General features: G+C 34.9%; 1 protein-coding gene across 4 annotated transcripts in view; it reads left to right on the forward strand.

The window, feature by feature from the left end:
- The window catches only part of CNTN5 (contactin 5), a 678,276-nt gene that overhangs the window by 502,831 nt on the left and 155,231 nt on the right, over positions 1 to 20,214 (forward strand). For all 4 annotated transcript variants that reach the window (XM_055703125.1, XM_055703128.1, XM_055703127.1 and 1 more), the window contains 2 exons: positions 417 to 620; positions 15,453 to 15,555. In XM_055703125.1, the coding sequence (XP_055559100.1) occupies positions 417 to 620; positions 15,453 to 15,555 (307 nt within the window). The remainder of the gene's footprint in view (positions 1 to 416; positions 621 to 15,452; positions 15,556 to 20,214) is intronic.

A 20,214-nucleotide genomic window follows, 5' to 3' on the forward strand; every position in this document is an offset into this window, starting at 1 on the left:
ACACACTTGCAAAAGTCATCCCTTGCTCTGTAGGAAGCATCTTGATATATTTCACTGCAAATTTGACCAAATAGAGAAAAGAATGCTTTGTATATTATTTTTGGTTTGACCTCAAAGATTAGAAAAGGGAGTTATCTAATATTTTATGGCTGTTATTTAATATGTTGAATAATTTAATTATTTTTCCTGAACTAAATCTGTCTTCCCAGGGAACTTGTAGACTCAATGCTTATGTCATTTTCAAAATTCCAAGGAAAGAAAAAACCTCTTTAATTCTAAACCAAACAAATAAAAACTTTAAAAAGCCTCTAGCTCCCCCCCCCCGCCCCGATTATTTAAATAAAGTTAATGAACATTTATTGAGTGTATCGTTTCTGTAATTACTTTCTCTCATTTTTTTTCCTGTGTTCTTTTAGAGATCATCTATAGCTGGGTATTTAATGAATTCCCATCTTTTGTGGCAGAAGACAGCAGACGCTTCATCTCTCAGGAGACAGGCAATCTCTACATCTCCAAGGTGCAAACATCTGATGTTGGCAGCTATATATGCCTGGTAAAAAACACAGTGACAAATGCCAGAGTTTTGAGTCCTCCTACACCTCTGACACTGAGAAATGATGGTAAGAAAGGCATTATTTCTGGGTACCACATAGAAGCAAAAATACTAAGCCAAAAATACTCTAGTTAATTTAAGAACCATGATTTTATTGTTTTTCAATATATGTATGCATTTACTTCAGCAATCAGCAGAGGAAAGGTGTTCATGGAGACAGTTTCTTTTAAAAGATCTAACAGTTATGAGAATATTTAGACCTCTGAAGGCTGAGGTGCAATCTGACACCTCCTGATGTATTTTGTTTAGAACAGTTCCTCCTTCTTGTTATTCTGGTGCTCTGTCACTGACAAAGAGAATCAAATCTCCTTTCTCAGTAACGTCTGTTTCTTTGGGGCTCAGTTCAATTGCTTCAGCCCAAATGGCTACTGCCACACTGAGATGCCCTCAGGCATCCGAGACATCCACAGGGAACTGGCAAATATCACATAGGGCATAGAGACCAGCAGCGGGGTGCCAGGAGATACACATTCGGGCATCTCAGATGGCCAAAGCACACATGGTTAGACAACTGAACAGAGGCTGTATTGCTTAAAACTTTACCTGTTGCTCTACTGAACACCTGTTACACTTCCAGGCTCCAATTCAATGCACTAAGCACCACCAAGAATATTACAACAGTTGTGATTACAATGGCACTTAGTTATCCAGGTAGTTTTCAGTTTCATCATGGCAAGTAACCAGTAATTTTTCTGTAAATAAATACCTAATTCTTATTATCAAAAAATGGCTTAGGATTTTTTCCCAAAAATCAAAAGAAAATATCTTCCAATAGTATTTCTTGTGGAGCAATAGAACCTTTCAATATGAATGATATGTAACTGATTTGGTTGGAATATCTACATATAGACACAACTGTGCTATTTTCTCTTTTGAAACAAAAAGATCTGTATTTATTACATTATAATTGTTTTTTGTTTCTTTTTTCTGTCATTTTTTTTTTTAGAATAATGATTTATGATTACATAAGGGTCTATATTTTCCTGTTTTCCAAAATGTTCCACATTTAATGATGCTTTCTAGTTCTTCAAAAATACATTTCAGCAATTCAGCATGTGTGAGTCCATACTTAGATAAATCAGAGAGAAAGAAAGAAAAAGACTTTGAGGCTTTTGTCTTGCTTACAGCTTTTTGTAAAACTAAGACTAGTCTTAAATTGTGGAAGCATTACAAAAGCTGGACTTAAACACAGATGACTTATTTTAACAGAGTAAGTAAAAAATGTGTTCACAGATCAGAAAGGAATTAAGTTAATGTTTATTCATTGTAACAGATTGACATTTCTGTCTGCACAGCATGCAGCCTCTGCAGCAAAAGCTGCATGTTTTAGTGCATCATTTCCTATTTTCTTTTGTTGGTTTGGTACCTGCGCTAATTATTTGGTTTCAGGTGTTTAACTGAATTAACATAGCAGACTCGATCTTTTCAGTATCAACCTTAGAAAATTAAAAAAACCCAACATTGACAGTCTTTAATCAGCTTGAACTGTGAAAAAAAAAAAGATACAATTTTATAGTCATATTTATTATCTGTACCTTGCTCTATTGTTTCTTTATGACATTTCTCATGCTTTTATTAAGTTACAGTTTTGTGCAGAAATTCAACAGTTTAATTATCCATATTGGACTAAGAGTACATAGGCACACAATACAAATACAAGAAATTGAGAGAGTAAATAAAGAAGAAGTCAGCAGTCTACATCACTGACCTAAGAAACAAAATCTATGAAGGAAAACTGCACAGATTTTCCTAAATGTCAAGTGGGTAGTATATACCAGCCTCAAGCAAAATTGTGTTTCATGGCTGGCTGTCATACAACTGTGATAATCCAACCTCCTGAACTGTGCTGGAGTATTGAGGAGGCATTTGCACATAGATGAACTGCTCCTCAACAATTTCCCAATTCATTTTTTCACGTGCATTAATTTCTACCAGGCTTCTATGCCTTATTTTTTATCTGTTGGGATTTATGAAAAACCCCCTTTTTTTGTAATGGAGATTGTTAGTATTTCGTAGTAAATTGTTTGCTTTCCTGTGTGACTAGGCAAGTTTCTTAGAGATCCAGGCTTTGTACCTAACCTTGAAGTCTCCATAAACATACCTTGAAAAGATATTCAGGAAGATTCTGGTTGCTAAATTATATGTATTATTTAGAAGATCTGCCTTGTTCTACCTCCTCCACAGAATGCAGTAGTATAAGCCTTTTAAAAACTATCTGGGATCACAAATAAAATATTCCATTAATGGTACTGTACTTTTTCTTTTTGATAGAAATTGCTTTAGATTATATTGCCTTGTCCCATTGACAAATATCAATGGACGATGGCAGAATTTGAAAAAAAATATATACATTGTATTCCAAAATATGAAATAATACAGCTGCTGAAAAGAGGTGGTCGTTAGAGCTAAATAAAATTAGAAGAACTTGTGGAGAAAGAAACAGCCGAGGATGGAGTGTAATAAGGAAGTGAGAGATTAAGAAGGGTATTAAAACAAATATCCAAGTTCCTGAAAGTTTACTTGACACTATGTTGTTGTATTATGTTGTATGATATTGAATGTGGCTTTTTAAGCTTTTTGATTATAAAATTAATTGAATCACTTTCAACTTTTCAAATATTGGCTTAATTTTAAAAATCATGCAGCCTTTTGAGTTCTAATGGTTGGCATCACAACTTACATTATCCTATGCAGTCAGCACATTTGTCAGAAACCACGGGAAGAGCTTGTGGTTTTAAACAGCTTTTACAAATGACATTATATAAATAAAATTATTTATATAGTCTGTATTCTCTGGACATATATATCATTAAATCAAAAATATTCTACTTGATGTATTTGTCAGTGTTCTCAGGTTTTGATGTATAAGCAGTACCTGTACCCAGGGGACTGGACAGCTTGTAACAAAAACCACTCCTATGACAACGCTGGTCTCTATTTATCTATGTGGAAGACACGGAATAATATTAAGGCTTTCTGTCAAACTCTGCAAGAATGCAGGAACTTCCTTGGCTTTTATTATTCTTTTATTTCTTTTGTGATGTGCCTCAAAGGGGAACTTAACTCCTTGATATGAAGCAAATTAAATAAAAACATCAAGAAATCCTTCAATGGATTCTGAATAAAATGAATACCTCATTTGTTCAGATGTCCTTGACAATCAGTCATTTCGTATAATTCAATTTCACTTCAAGCTGGGTTATAAAAACTACTCTAAAATTCTACCTAAGGAGATAAAAAGTTTTAGCAGGAAAAAAAAAATTATGTATCGTTTCATTAACTGCCTTTATAATGCATTAGAAACTTTGAGGAATTATTTAATAACTGATTACAAATAATAAACAGCATTGTTAAAATGGATCTTTGCAGGCTTGGATGCTGATTGGGAGCAGTAAATTATCTTGACTAATAAAAACAACAGATAACATCTTCAAATTTAGGAAATAGAAACCTAGGGAGCATAAAACATTTGATGCTTGATGGCATAAGGCAGTTATTTCAAGTTCACACATTTCCATTCCACTTTTTCTCCCTTTTTTAATCTTTTTTATTTCTCTTGAAAATATGTTAACTTTAACATTATTCCTGTACAGGAAAGAATTAAGTAATTCTTCATTTTATTTCTGTGTAGATACTGCCTAGTGGCTTTGCTATGGTGAAATTTCCAGGAAAAAAAGAGAACCGGTACAATTTCAGATGTCAGAGGATACTTTCTACTGTGTTCCATTAGAGCAAATTAGTTCATATCTCAACCTAGGTTGAGGTATCTGACCAGACATATTCTCATGTAACTGAATGCAGACCTTGACTTTCAATTTTTTTTCCATGTCATTATAGTTCTGTGAGCTAAATCTTGTCTGTCCTAATTTTATTGATTAATTCTATGTGATTAATGGTCTCACATAACAATAAAATGTACAGTTATCAAGGTATTAAGCATGTTCATTTCTACTTTTCCATAATGGAATGTGTTCTGCATGTGCTTATGCAGGTTGAACTCTGGGGTATGTTGTTTGAATATTGGTGGGTTATCTAAAGCTTTTCTTCCCAACCTTAAGAAAAATTTGGGAGAACTCATAGTAATTTCCTCAGTGGTGGAAACTAAGCAATATAAAGGGCCAGTATAGAATAGTAAGGTGACAAATAATGCATAAAAATAAAGATAAAGCAAAATTAACAGTTTTGCAGCCATTGACTATTTCCATCCCTGAAGAATGCTAATAGTAGTTAATTAACTAATGATTAACATTAGAGATAATTGCTTAAAGATTAACCCTATTGTTTATGATCTGTCAGTTTTCCCTTTCCAGAAATCTACAGATTTTTTTTTCTTCCTATTTGCATTATAAGTTTTGTCTTCTAATGTGTTTATTCATATGGAGATGAATTCTAGAAGACAGAAAGCATACCTGGATTTTAATGGGAGTTGAAAATACCTACCTACTGTGACTTCATCCTGCCAGGTTTTTTGGAGTTTCTGGCCTTGTTGGCTGCCTTTTTAATGTGGGTTATATTACAAGATCATTAACTTACATTTTTAAGTGTCCAGTCACAGTTCATATTTGAATTGTGCAAGTCCATAAAAACTATGCAAGACTAGCTGGAAACTGTGGGAACTCCTCCTAATGCTCCAGGACAGAACCCAACTCCGATGTAAGACTACCTTGATTATATTTTTTTTTTTTACTCTTGTGCCTAAATACTATGGCAACATTGTAAAAAATAATAGGATGAGAGTCAGGATTAAAACAAACCCAGTGTAATCTTATTTCAATTAAAATAGAAAACCAGGACATATATGTAATAGGATGGTGTGTGTGTGTGTGTGTGTGTGTGTGTGTGTGTGGTGGTGGTGATGGTCTTAGTTTGGTTTTGTTTTTTTCCACAAAATAGTAATGTAATTAGAAAATCTGTTACAGTCAGCATCAATGGCCCTTCCACCTAAAATTCTCAGTGAAAATCTATAGGTATGTAGGAAGTTTTAGGGGGGGGTCCTATATAATAACTCTTTACAAAGTGTTTTATAGGGATTGTAAAATGGCTCAAGTGCACTATCAAATAACACACAAAAGCTCAAAGACACCATTTGTAAAAGATTTATCCTAAAAAAGTAGAAATAACATGCTGGGGTGGTCTTTCGACAATATAAAAGGGCTGAACCCAAGGGAGTATTGCAGGAGGAAAACTGAGAAAGGTTTGGAAAAGATTAGATTCCAGCATTCAATGTAGAACAAGAACTCTTTACACTGTGAAACAGCTTGCTTTGAGTTTAGTTTACTTTGAGCTCTGTTAAGATAACCTGTTCCAAGGAGCTTTAATTGCTAAGTTTTCCCGCTAGTTTATAGAAACACTATCTACTGGAAATATGGTTGTTGCTTTTTTTAGTTAAAGTATTTTAAGAGTCTAGGCATGTATCATCTTGAACATCTTCTGCACTCATGTATTCTTGTTTTTCTTCTCCTCCTGATGATTTATGAAACCATTACACAAAGGAAAGAGTTAACTGATCCATATACAGAGTGTACAAAGTATAAAATAAATGAACTTGAGAAAAAATGTTCTAAATTCAGCTCGGGATTAGGAATGGTGTTGCATCAAACTATAGCTATTAAGATTTCAGACAAAAATGTGTTGGTAAGATTTTAATTAATGACTATATTAAAATTTGTGCAAATAATTAACAAAAATAACCTTTTTCATTGTGAACTATTTTAGATTATTAAGAATGGTCATACCTAATGTGAAGTATTTTACTGTCTCAGGATCTTAGATACAAATTCACAAGTGACTGCTTGCTTTGCAATCATGTGTATGGCATAACATTCAAGTAAGAGTGACTTGTCACTTTGGTGTTCTTGCCAACACAGGGAAATAAACTGATCATGAACAGCAGGAATTTTGCTTGAGGTTAGGACTGCAGTAAGTTTATAACAAGGACAATTTGTTACTGTTGGGTTTAAAGCAGTAGGTATTTCAAAGGCTGTTGCTAATGAAGGAGAAACATTAGTGTTAGTTTGATCTTTCTTATTGAGGAAATAATAGGCAGTTGTATTTACATGGTTATATGAGTAGTCTCAACTGAAAAATGTTTCCCATTTAGGAAGTTCTTTCTGGTTAATTAGATAACAATGAATATTTAGACCAACATAGCTTTGTGTCCTAATTGATCAGAACAAAAAAAAAAATAATTCCACTCTGGAGACTGCAACAACTTCGACACTTTTAGTACCTAAGTGCAAAGGGGATATTGTGTTTTTATCTTGTAAAAAAATAGTACAGGTTGCAAGAAAAATGAAGCTTTAGGTGATATCTGAAGTACAAACAACTATGTAATTTACTATAGAAGAAATTAGGTTCTTCAAGAACTATGAACATGCCATCAAGAAGATAATTAGAAGCACTGTGAAAATTAGATTCTCCTCCTAATAATTTAGATTAAATAATATTTTCCAGGTTTCTGAATAACTTTTGTGAGCCTGACCAGGATGAACAGCAGGCAACTGGAAAGGAGGAACAATAATCATTGCCCACCAATGCCTAAAAGAAATCTGCCACAGACTTCTTGTGCCAGTTCAGCACAATCTTCTCCTCTGTAAAAACAAAAAGAAACGATGATAGTTCTTTTAGCTTTTTGCTGACCCATATTCTTAGGCCTCTCAAGCAAGATGGCATGTTGCCCAATGTAGTGGAGTCCTGATGTTTCTTGATGTCTATGGCTGCTCAGAAAAATTATCTATATATATAGTGAAAATGTTCAGGTTATCATGTTTCCATAGAACTATAAATGCACAAATCTGCATAGTGGAATGCTGTAGACAAGCAATTCATATGCCCTCACTCATAAATGAATATCAAAAGGGTTAGGTTTGGTTTCATCCAATGTCATATGTGTTGGGTTTAGCAGAAAAGCTTAGATGTTAGATTATACATATCTGAAAAAATTGATGGATTGAAGTCTAGGTTATGAATCAGTAAAGACGTCTTTACATAGAGAGAGCCAGCAATCTTGGTCATAGTTACTGCCTGATGTTTACAAACACAGGTAAACAGAGATCTCTGCAGACTAAACTGTAGACTAGAAATTTTGGCCTCTTGTTTGAAGAACTAAAAATACCACAGCTCCCCTCACTGCTTGTTCTGAGCTTACCTCATTGCTTTTGTATCCTTAGGGTCTGGCCCCAGTTCTCTATAATTTAGTCATAACACACCCACTTACAGTTGAAAATGCTTTTAGTTGTATTTGCTGTTTAAGAGAGGTAGAATGTTCTTATGTATGCATGCCATACATGCACACCATTTATTATTTATAAATAACGAATTTTTAAAATATCTCAAGATGGGAATACTACTTCTAGTTTAGAGTTCAGAGATCAACTGCCAGACTAGTGAGATAGAGTATAATATAAAGACGGATTTTAAAGGGGAAGGAGGAAAATTTTGTTTAAGCTTTTGTACAATGTTTTGTTTTGGTTAAGTGTGAAAGTCTTCTACATTTATACCTCCATAATTAGAAATACATTAACATCTTGTCCCCTAGTTGTAAACTAAATAAGAGTTTTTCCCCTTCTGGTCCTGTATTCATTAAGGTATTTTTTTTCCCAGAAACTGAATTACTCAATTTTCTTTCATATTAGGATAGACTCTAGTAAAGACTTCTTTCCACTCAGTAATACTTGATAGAATTTACTCTCTGAGTAAAATATGAAAACATTGTTGCTACTTCAGCGTTCAGTGCATTGCAGAATGCAATTTCATGTGAGCATTTTTAAGGCTTCTCAAAATACAAATTTATAGTTCAAAACTTGGCTAGAGGAACTTTAAGTGGAAGGAATGTTGTGAACAGTAATCATAAAACAACCCTTCCCATAGTAAATTTTTAGAGATTTTTGCAGGCACTGGTCTTTCCATTTAGAGTAAGATTAATGCCAGGTGAGTCAATAAATTCTTCCCAATACACTGAAGATTTCTGCTGCAGTCAGGATATAATGGTGGGTATCATAATTATACCTGAAATAATTCAATTTGTGCTGTGAATTTACTGTAATTGTAAATGTGTATATTCAGGGATCTCTCTTCCAAATAAATATTTGGGAAAATTTAATGGTGCAGGTCTTCAGGGGAAATACTAGATTTTTATTTGTCACTAAAAGACCCACACCATAGACAACCCTAGTTTGCATCACAGATTACTGATAGAAGAAATTATATATGAACATTCCTGCCATAGTTTCTTAGTTAAAATTTTCTTGGGTTTGGGTACATATTCATACAGCAGGTCATAATTATAATGTGATAGGAAACTCAATTACTGATCTGTAAAATCATTAGAAAATTCTTATGCATCAGGACAAGTTCATCACTCCCCAAGTGGTTTCCCAGAAACTGAGAGGAACTTCCAAGCCAATAAGAATCCCCAATAATTTTGTGATTAGAACACTATCAAGGCTGTAAGAGAACCAGATTAATATTCCTACACCATGTGATTAAGATTGGGGACCTCACCCGAAGCTGTCAGGCAAACACCCTTAATCACTGAACTATGGGGGTTGTATCTTTGCTAATGAAATAGTGGCAAGTAAAAATCTGTGCCTAATCTTTCTCCTGAGCACAGGAAATCTTTAGCTTTCATTTTCTCCATAGCACTCTGACATATTTAGCCAGGAATCTTATATTCTTTTCTAGCTACTGTCTTAAAAGCTTATCAGCCACTTATTCAAGTATTCCATTCAAAATTACTTTTTGAAGTAAGCTGAAGAGCTGTTACTTAAACAGTTTGAAATAAACCCAAATAATTTTAACTGAAGGGTTTAAGAAGTCATCATGGAAGCTTTTCTTCTGGGATATTCAAGAAGGTGGTTAATATCTGGAAGACTGATAGAACAGAAAGCATTAGCCTCTACACAGCTGGAGCAGATGTGTCAAGATTTCTCAGCAGTCTGATTTTGGATTTGGATTCATTATCCATGAAGACAAAAAATTTTCTTCTGTGGACACAGTCATAGACTCACAATTTTTCTACACTCTTCATTTGAGGTTGTAACGCATGGAGTGTTGGGCTAAATGAAGAGGTGGAGCAGTCCCTTTCAAAGTGATAATGACTAATACCCAATCTGTAGCTCTTTTGCTTGTTCTTAGCTGAAAAACCAACCATAAGAAACAGATCCTTCTATTTTATTCTATTCTCTGTGTCCATTAAATGGTCCATAGGGGAGAATGTAAACAGTTTTAGCTGTAGTAATATCTGTAAATGTTTGAAATGTTGTCACATCTACTCCTGTGGTATCTGAGCACCTCACAATCAGTGTTTATCACATTATTGTGATTTACTGTTATCTCTATTTTGTGGTGGAAAATTAAAAATGCAGGCAACAGTATAGTTAAGGGTTCATAGGACACTTTGCATAGCAAAGATTTGAACTCAAGTCACAGATTTGCAGCCAAGTCAGAGGAACAACTTGTTAAATGAAACCACTTATTAAAATTAAACCTGATTTTATGAAGATTTTTCCTTCCCTGAGTTGGAGAATATGTAATTATTGTTCTGTGATAGATACTTGCACTGTTGCCAAAAAACAGTAGCTAAAGGAGGAGACAGGGAAATAATCTCTTCTATAAATATTGAGCTCCATTTCTGCCCATGTGACTAACAAGCCATTAATTTTAACAAAGTCAAGCTGTGCTTAGTCCTGGGATATGTTCATCCATTTGAATCAGTGCCTTTTCTGGTAATCAGAAATATAACAGAAGGATTATTGGTGTTTCATCTCAGTTTGACTTCACCCACCCAGGGAAGACCCTGGCTGGACAGGAATGTGGCAGGATCTCCTCATACATGCTGAAAGGGCAGAGGCCCAGGGATCAGGAAACATAAGGTGGGATGAATTTTCAGAATAAAGCCCAGGGGTAAGATTTTCTTAAACAAAAAGGAAAGTTTGGCTTTTAATACTTTTTTAACTCTCTGACAAAATTTCAAGATCTGGTAAATTAGATTTATTTTGGAGCAGTCTGTTTCATACCAATCACAAATTCAGCACTTTCATACCCAGATCTGAGCTCAGCAGAAAGGCACAGCTTGTGAAGTAAGGAGTGTAGAAAATTAACTAATTAGCCTAAGGAAAACTGAATCATGGGAGTCATCTCTAGGAAGTTAAAAGATTGTTCAAAAGGAGGTATTTTCATGGGAAGGCAGAACATGGGAGCACTGAGAACAGCTCTCTGCTCCTCTAGACTGCTCAGGCCACGTGAGCTAAGTGATTTGTTAGCCACTTGAAAATCGTATATTATGTTTTTATTCTGTGCTGATCAATTTTATTTATTGTTATATTTCATGTTTGATAACTGGAAATAAAAAATGACAGAGAGAATTTTTTATTGCCTCAACCAAACCTCTGAGAGTCATGTATATAAGTCTGAGAGAGATTGATTCTAATGCACATAACTCAAGGCCTCGATATTTCTTAGAAGTTCAGGTTCCTTTTAGCACCTGATACAAATGAACAAAAAAACTTGATGAAAATGCAGGTGGTGGTTAATTTACCATTCCTTACTCATAGTGACCAAAACAGAAACTAGGGGAGATAAAGAGCCAGGAGGCACAACAGCCATAGCAAAGCAATTACAATGTAACGTTGGAAGGTAAAGCCTCGATAATTCCCTTGATGTCTATACAACTGTAATGGCCTACTTGGTCTCAAAGATCATAAATAATAAAGATGAAAAATATCCCATTGCAATAATAGGCTTTTGTTTCCTAATTTTCATAAGGACATCAAACAATTGCTCGGTAATTTTTCTACATTTTTTTGCCAGTTGCTGCAGGCATGTCACTTGCTAGCGTAACAATAACCCAGATGAACAGAACATGCTATAGGAAATGAATAGATCAGCATTTCATAAGGAACATGAAATGATGGCATGATTTGCAAAAAGCATTCAATACTTGTACAGGATATACCTACTAAAGGGAGTTAATGTAATTTAAAAACATAAGATCTGGAAAATAATATTGTCCTTCAGATGTGTTCATAGGTACTGTGTTATTTTAAAAGCGAGAATAATATAATCTTATTTTAACTTGTGTTTTTTTCAGGGATAAAAAGGCAAATCTTTAATAATATATGCCAATTCAACACAATGATTTTCAGGGACAAAGTCTTACACAAAAGCAAAAAAAAAACCTTTTTAAAATTCATTGAATCACAACACCTGTCAGCAAGTATGCAGAGTCAAGAGATGCCAGAAATTTAAAAGGTATACCTCAGGAGTACAAGGCTGCATCATAAGATCTAAATGAACTATTTTCTGTAACGTTTACTACATGGGAACTTAGGCAGATTCCCCTATCAAGACTGAAGTTCTCATAATTGAAGTTTCAATAGACGAAATATGAAGACATACTGGCATTACAAATCCTTACAAATCCCCAAGGCCAAACTCATACATGTGAGGAAGTGGGATGTACTATTCTCCTTCACAGGGCTTCAGGCCTAGAAGCAGCATAGGTAGAAAAGGTAGGGATTTTTTTTTTAAAAAAGGGACTCCTGGGAACATCTGAGGAACTACAGACCAGTAAATCTGACTTCTGTGTCAAGTCTTTTGATAGAAAATACATGGAAAAGTACAATTAGTAGGATTATATTTATTGCATTACTATATAGTGATCTGACCATATGGTCATATACCAGGAACACAGCATTTAAAGAGGTAAGCCATGCTTCAATCTGTATACAACTTTCCTGTAAAGTCTGAGAGAATACAAATAGGAATGGTCAAGTTAGTACTGTGTACTTTCATTTCAAATAGCTCTTGACAGGGTCACTCATCAAAAGCTGTCAAAGAAATGAAATCCTTAGAGAGGTTGCAGGACAGCTCTATTTTGAATTAGCAGCAGATGAAAAAAATCCAACTGTTGTAGGAGTATCTGATCAGTATGGAGAACTGGGAGATTGTCGTGAAGCCACAGAATTAATTTTCTGGGACTTCACCACTCAACACATAAATAATCTGGAAAGGAAATGAATACAGAAGTAGAAAGGTTTGTTGATAAGTTATTAAGGATAATTAAAATTAAAACTAACTGTGATGATCTGTGAAAGGATATCATGACAATAGAGTAGACAGGTGATATAAAATGTCACAAATTTATATGATACCTAAACCTAAAGATATAATATCTTGATTAGGTATTAGCAGTAAAGAAATTAGGGTGCCATTGTGGATGAACATTGGCTCAAGTGCAAAAAAAGGCAAATAGAACTGAATTGTGAGGAAAGCTATAAGGAAAGAACAAAATCAAATAAATACCCAAGCAAAAAAAGAACAAACACAAACCTGTGACAGAAAGGTCTACAGCTTCATTACTGCTGTGCAGTTCTCGTCTTCCCATCTCAAAATGCTAGAATGGAATTTGAAACGGTGCAAGGTGGGCACAAGGAATGATTGCAAGTTTATAAAAGATTCAGTGTAAGGAAGGACTAATACTCTGAGATTTTTCAGTCTGTAAAAGAGACAACTAAAAGGGGATATGACAGATATAAAATCATGAACAGCTCAATGGAGATGAAGCAAAATGATATTCATAATCACACACAAAAGAAGCCAGAAAACAGTAAAAGTCACAAGGACTGTAATTAAATTATGGAATTTATTGATACAGTACAAGCCAGTGAGAATATATTTTTTATGACAGGCTAGACTACAACTTATTTCAGTTTAGTGTAGGGAAAATTTTAATTGAATACAATTTGCTTGATGCCTTGACTTTATTTTAATACCTTGGACAAAAAGGTTAATTTTCTTTTTTCCATTAAAAAAAAAAAAACCCTAGCCAACAACCTTTTAAGCTTTAATGACAGAATTGGCTCAGAATTTGCCTTTTCATACAAGGGGAAGTATTTCTCCACCAGTTCATAAAGCGATGTCAAAACATTGATTTAGTCAAGTTTTTGAGGAAAATTGGCTTACTGTTTCTAATACATGAAATTCCTGCATAGAATCATAGAACCATAGAATCATTTAGGTTGGAAAAGACCTTTAAGATCATCAAGTCAAACTCTTGTCCCAGCACTGCCAAGTCCATCACTAAACCATGTCCCTAAGCACCACATTTACGTGTTTTTTAAACACTTCCAGGGATGGTGATTCCACCACCTCCCTGTGCAGCCTGTTCCAATGCTTGACCACCCTTTCGGTGAAGAACTTTTTCCTAATATCCAAACTAAACCTCCCCTGGTACAACTTGAGTCCACTTCTTCTTCCCTTGTCACTTGTTATCTGGGAGAAGAGACCAGCCTCCTGCCTACAGCCTCCTTTCAGGTTGCTCTCAGGAGAGACCAAGAAGGTCCTCCCTGAGCCTTTGCATGACTGTGTTTTGTAAAAAAGTACTCTGCTGCTCTTTATAAAGCCACATTATTTATGGAATTACACTGAATTAAAAGCATTTTATGTGTTCTACTTCTGTTATTTTATTCACATACCCAACACATTTAGATTTTCTTGCTAAACTTAAGCCCCCAAAGACATGTTTAAATGCATATATGTTTAGACTTCTTCCCAGATGCAAGCTGCAGGAACCTGTGAGACAACAGGATGAAGACAGCACAGCCCAAGTGGACATTCCTCAGTCACATAAAGAACATTTGAAGGGCTAGAACTATATGTTTTACCATTTCAGCCTTATATATTACTTTTGCTCTGATAGGCTGTGGGTTGTTTTTCTGCGTGTCTCTGCCAGCTGGTCTTCTCTCAGCTGCAAATCTCATATTCCCTTACTTCCATGTTCTTCCTTATGTTCCTTTATTTTTCTTGCATAAGATCTCTCTTCTGTCCTTTCTTTTCTTCTCTTGCTCCTATTTGCTTGCTTTAGAATACTTTGGAGACTCCTGACAGATTTTTATAGATTTAGACTAGACTAGTTTTACTGGTGCTGTGCCCACAAGTCAGACTTTATTCAGTTTTCCTTATCTAAAAATCTGAACAATTCTTATTCTTTTAAAATAGCTTTTAGTTCCTGAGTATTCCTTATCCCAGTAACCCACCTTCTGTCTGACAGAACACAGCTGTTAGTTGTATTCTTCTCCCGCCACGTTCATTATGACATTTCCTTCAACTCACATCAAATACAGACCTCTCACCTTGCCTTGTAAAACCTCACTTCCCTGCTTATTTCTTATTTCCTAAACTCTTGTGATTCTCCAAAGTGATTGGTCACTCCACAGCAAATTCCAGGTAACTCTCTTGATTTCAATGTTTATATTTTTCACATTCCTGAGTACTTTTCCAGTAGCATCTTACAGTGCTAAGCATGTTGTCCTGATAAAATTAATCGTGTCCCAAATTAAAAGGGTCACTGAAAATCCAATAACTGAACTGTGTATGAGTCTGCATATCTGTGTTTGTATATGCGTACACAAATGCTCTTACATCATTTGAGTTTTCCTTGCTGAGCTTAGAAGGTCTTCAGTCAAACACACCATGATATGTTGATTTAGTTGTTATAATTGTCACTACACTGGTAAAAATTGCTTTGGTTTCTGAAAATCCCCACACTTATAAAATTGATTGCCTGTTTTAATCTTTCAAAATGTAAATATTAACCTATGTTTGAGAAAATTAATCCTTTTTCTTAAGCTCACTGTTGAGCTGCTGGTAACCCTGAAGAGTGTTTTAGAACATATACTGGACCTGACAGAGCATGTCACATCAAACGAGGCTATCTCCATCAATTACTAGCTTTACTGCTGGGCAGGTTCAAAAAGCAAGCCATGGGGTTTTACTGTGCTAATCTCAACAAATGGAAAAATGATGTTCATTCATATTTTAAACATTCCTTTTTTTCCAGGTGTGATGGGGGAATATGAACCAAAAATTGAAGTTCATTTTCCCTACACAGTTACAGCTGCAAGGGGAACTACTGTTAAGATGGAGTGTTTCGCACTTGGCAAGTAAGTACAGATTCTTTCATAATTAGACATCATTGTTTATTAAGGTGTGACATGCCTAATTTGTGGCTTCATTATTTTGCTGGATTTCATTTTCACAGTCCTTACTGCACACTCAAAGTAACCAATTGACTAAGTAGCCAATTCTAAATTCCCTGCCCAGCCATTTCTGTGGACAGTAATTCATTCAATTAAAAGACTCTTTGTCAAAATGAAAAGTAACATTCTTGTAAACAACAAAAGGAAAGGATTTTTATTGAAAATTTTACCACACTCACCCGTTTATTCACTGTGATGCTATAAATAAGTAAATTAGAGTTTATTCTGCAAAAATATCGTAGTGAGAGAATAAATGAGTTTAGCAGTGTTTTTTTTTCTCCAAATGCATAGTTTATATGTGAAGCTAAGAGCACAATGTTTTAAACATGTCCTAACACACCCTGTGGCAGTGACAATTCTCTAGTTTCTAGCTGACCTAATAACACTACTAGAGAACAGGTGTTTAGTATTCATGTCAAGGGTTTTTTTATATGTTTATTGATAAATGAGTTTACAGAGAAGGTTTTAGAAACACCTCTCTGCTATTTCATACAGATTAAATAAGAAGTGAAATTACTTCTGTACACTATTCCGATTATAGAATATAGGATGAAACTGATAACATTTCAGTTTTGTTGTCACAGTTACTGTTATTAACGTTGCCAAGTATAAGGTGGCAAAGGTAGTATACAGTCAGAACTAAGAAGCAATTCTAGTGATTCAATCAAATTATTTTTTCTTCTTTACATGTATGTAGGTAAAAACAGGTGTTCCATCAGTGGTGTTTTGCTAGAGGTATATAAACAAATATAAAGGGTAGGGTTTCTTCCAAAATACCCCATCAGATTTGAGGGGTGGGGGTGGGATGTTGAAAGAAATCTCACTGTATTGAATTATTTTCAGTTCCTTCTTACAGTGTTCCTTTTGGAATCCACACCCCACACGCACCCCCAAAGTCATGCTGCTCAATATTGTATCTCCTGCTTGGGTTTCTGGTTCATAGCTTATCAAGGCACACCAAGTTTATTACAGCCTGGCTTTCATTAAGAAATAGTGGAAGGATTATCTTTGTAATTCCTGTGGAGAAACTTCACAAATCAATTAGTCTAAGGACTACTGTATCTTTCATATCAATTCTTATTACTTACTTACCTAAGTAGGAACAAAACATGAAAGGAAAGCAGTTTTAAGACAATAGTCTGTTTTCCTGAAGATCACCACTTGCTTTCTTGGCAGCTCTGGTTTTCCAGAGCAACCTTTCAAAGTCTGTCTCTGCTACCTGAGAGGACTCTTTAAATGGTTTTATAGCAATTTTGGCCTTCATGTGTCACTGGTCACCGGATTTTTTTGTTCAGATTTTTCTCATAACAGTTCCTCTTTACTGAAGGGCTAAGATATTTCTTAAACTTGTTTCCCTTCTTGCCTGCTTTTCCTGTTTGACCAACAGCCAGACTTTTTCAGTGAGCAGGTCAACAGAAGGTATTCATAAAAAAATAGAGATAAATTCTCACAAACTGTTTTAATTGTGTCTATTTAGGCCCAGTGAAGTGGAAGGAGAGACAGGACATAGACAAACCAGTCCAAACAAAAATTGGGAGACAACAGCCCACATACAGGGAGCCATTAGACAGTGACAGTGGCTTTTGCAAATTCATTCCCAACACAAATGTATGCAGTAGTTTAGAAAGCACACATGAGAGAACTTCTGTAGGGTAAAACACAAGTCTTATATTTTATATAGTATAGGTGAGGAAAGATGTACATGAGAAAAGACAGAAAAGCAATATATTGAGAGATTTCCTAAAATGCTGAAATATTTGAGGAAAAGGGCTGTTCTGTAGTGGTTGGTGGCTCTAGGCTTTTTCTGTCAGCACAAATTTTCTGCCTGGTCAATAGTTGGCAATGAGGCCCTTTTTAGACTCTTGGCCATGGCTGAAGCAGTAACCAACATGTTAGTTCTTGTTTTCTTCATTTTGCTGGAATTGAATTGCAGTTTCTGACAGATTACAAGTCATCTGTCACTTTCCAGTCAAGGAGGGTGTGCCACAGACCTCCTTCACAACCATCACTGAAGGCAAGAAACACAGCTACTGATATCTTCCATCATCAGCACCCTGAGATTTAGTAAACTGAAAAAAAGTCAATCACTATTCAAACAGCCACATAAGGAAGATGAAGGTTGACAAGAAAGTGACAAGAAAGGCTTCAATTAGCTTATTTCCATGTTCATATTTGGTATTAATCTTTAATAAACAAACAAAAAACCCCCACCTGAATGATCAAGGAATTTAAGGTTATCTAATAAGCTGACCCCATTTGCTGCTACTGTGATGGGCAGCTATTTTTACCATGCACGTTCCTTATCTTCTTTTCACAGCCATTAATGCACAATCAAATCAGCTAAGTTGAAATTGTTTTCAACCCTGTATGGTAATAATCATGTGAATGACATTTCAGGCCTCGTTTGAAACATGGAGGCTGAGGTGGGAAGGAGAAATGCATTAGATTTCCTATTAATTTTCATAATTTTCATTTTTTGCTCCTACCTCTTATTCCCAATAGCTTGTAAGGATCTTTTCTTGGCACACTGCCGTGGGTCCCCATTACCAAACTGAAACAGCAACTGATTTGTTCTTTCCTTATTTAGTATTTTCAGATTTAATGTTTTGAATTCTTATTGTAAATAACACAGAAGCTATTACAGTCTCAAAACCATTGTGCTGCTGCTTTTCTCATGTTTTAATTTAGCTGTCTGAAACACTGGCTCTTCTCTCTCCACAGTAATTGTGAGAATGACAGACGTTCCAGGGAGATTACCTGAAGCAGGCATTTGGCAAATATTCCAGAAAAAAGCCTACTCTTTAGTTAGAGATTAATGATTTATTAATAGTGTTTATTTAGAACTGCCAGTCACTATGGCTGTAGGAATTAAATAAATTTGAGCTGCTCAGCTTTTGTCTCCAAACTAAAATCAAATGTCTTAATTGCTTGACAGATAAAAATTCTCTAAGAGACATATTATTGTGACACAGGAAATATGTAGCTGGTCCAGTTACAAGTGAAAATATTATGTTATTGATGCTACTTAAAAATAGACTTTGTTGTTGCTAAAGAATTCAAAGTAATACAGGAGTGAAATACCTCAAAATTATGTTATTTGTATTAGACAATGTTGTTTGTAGTCAGCATTAGTCATTAGCTAAGAAATCACTGCATGTATCTATGATTTACTGCTGAGGTATAACAGAACATGACAGACAGAGGAGTCAAATAAAATTTACTGTATTATGTATCAGAATGTGCATTTTGCAATTAATGATGTTTTGTGATCTGTTCTAGATATTTATGCTGGCCCACTTTTGTTAAGAAGTTGATTTTATAGCCATATCCAGCCACATCCGCACAATAACTTGTGTTTCAATTACATCCATGTTTGATATATAACTGTATATATAGCATACAGATGTGTTTTCTGACACCCATTTAATTATGTCATTTTCATTAGAAATATTTGAGGTTTTGTTTGTTTCCTAACGAGACAGAGGACCAAGAATAATTAAATAAACCACTGGCAATAACAAAGCATTATAACTTTTCATAAGAACAGAACTATATCTTTTTATTTTACATATTGATAAATCCAGATTAAGATTTACATTAAGCATTGTTAATAAGATAATAATTTAAAAAACAGAAAAAACCTCCTTCAAAACTTACTGAATGGAAAAATTCAAAATGCCTATATAGACTATCTAACCAGCAGTATGTTAATATTTGCTTTTGAGTAACACAGTTTTCACTGCTTGTGTCTTCTGTTATTTAAAAAGACAAGCTTGCTTTTATTTTTTTTTTTTAATAATAAATGAGCTTATTGGTAATGAGGTGGTTGGTTGTAGTCCAGATAATCCTGGTTTTCTAACAAGTCCATCATTTCAATGTCAGAACCTAAGTTTATTACGTAAATCATGAAGACAGATCATGACCTTGTTGTTTGGGTAAGTTCTGGTGAAGAAGCCATCATTTTCTCAGCTGACACTCATGCACAGATTGCAGCATTCCTGGCTTTCCCTGCTCCAGAAATGCAAATTCTCGGGCACTGCCTTCTGTGACAGCAGGTTGCCATTTTAATTTTCTCTCAAATATTACTGACTTTGCTTCCAAGAATATCTGGAGCCAACTGGTTAATTCTTTAATTTCTTTTTTTCATGTACTTTTTTAGAAAGAAGAATTCTGATGTTTTCATTTAACTCCACATTAAAATTATATGAAAGTAATAATGCTGATAGGTAAAAAGACTTTAAGTTCTTTCCCCACCACATGACATATTGATTAATGATGCACTTCTGGTGATGGCCATCCCAGCATTCTTTACCACTTCCTAACTTTGGAGCATTGTTATTTCATAAGGGATTTTAATACTAGTATTTTACCATGGCACTTAAAAGCAGGCATAGATGGAAATATATGAGTTTTTCAAAAGCCTTAAAATGAACAGATTTTCATAGTTCAAACAATGATACAGAACTGGTTTGTCCAGCTTGAAATGCTTAAATTGCAACCCTCCTTACTGAGCACAGACCCTTGCTCTCAGAGGAAAGCAAGAACAAGGAAGTGTCATAAATT

The sequence above is a fragment of the Falco cherrug genome, chromosome 2, assembly GCF_023634085.1.
Source record: "Falco cherrug isolate bFalChe1 chromosome 2, bFalChe1.pri, whole genome shotgun sequence".
Lineage (NCBI taxonomy): Eukaryota > Metazoa > Chordata > Aves > Falconiformes > Falconidae > Falco > Falco cherrug.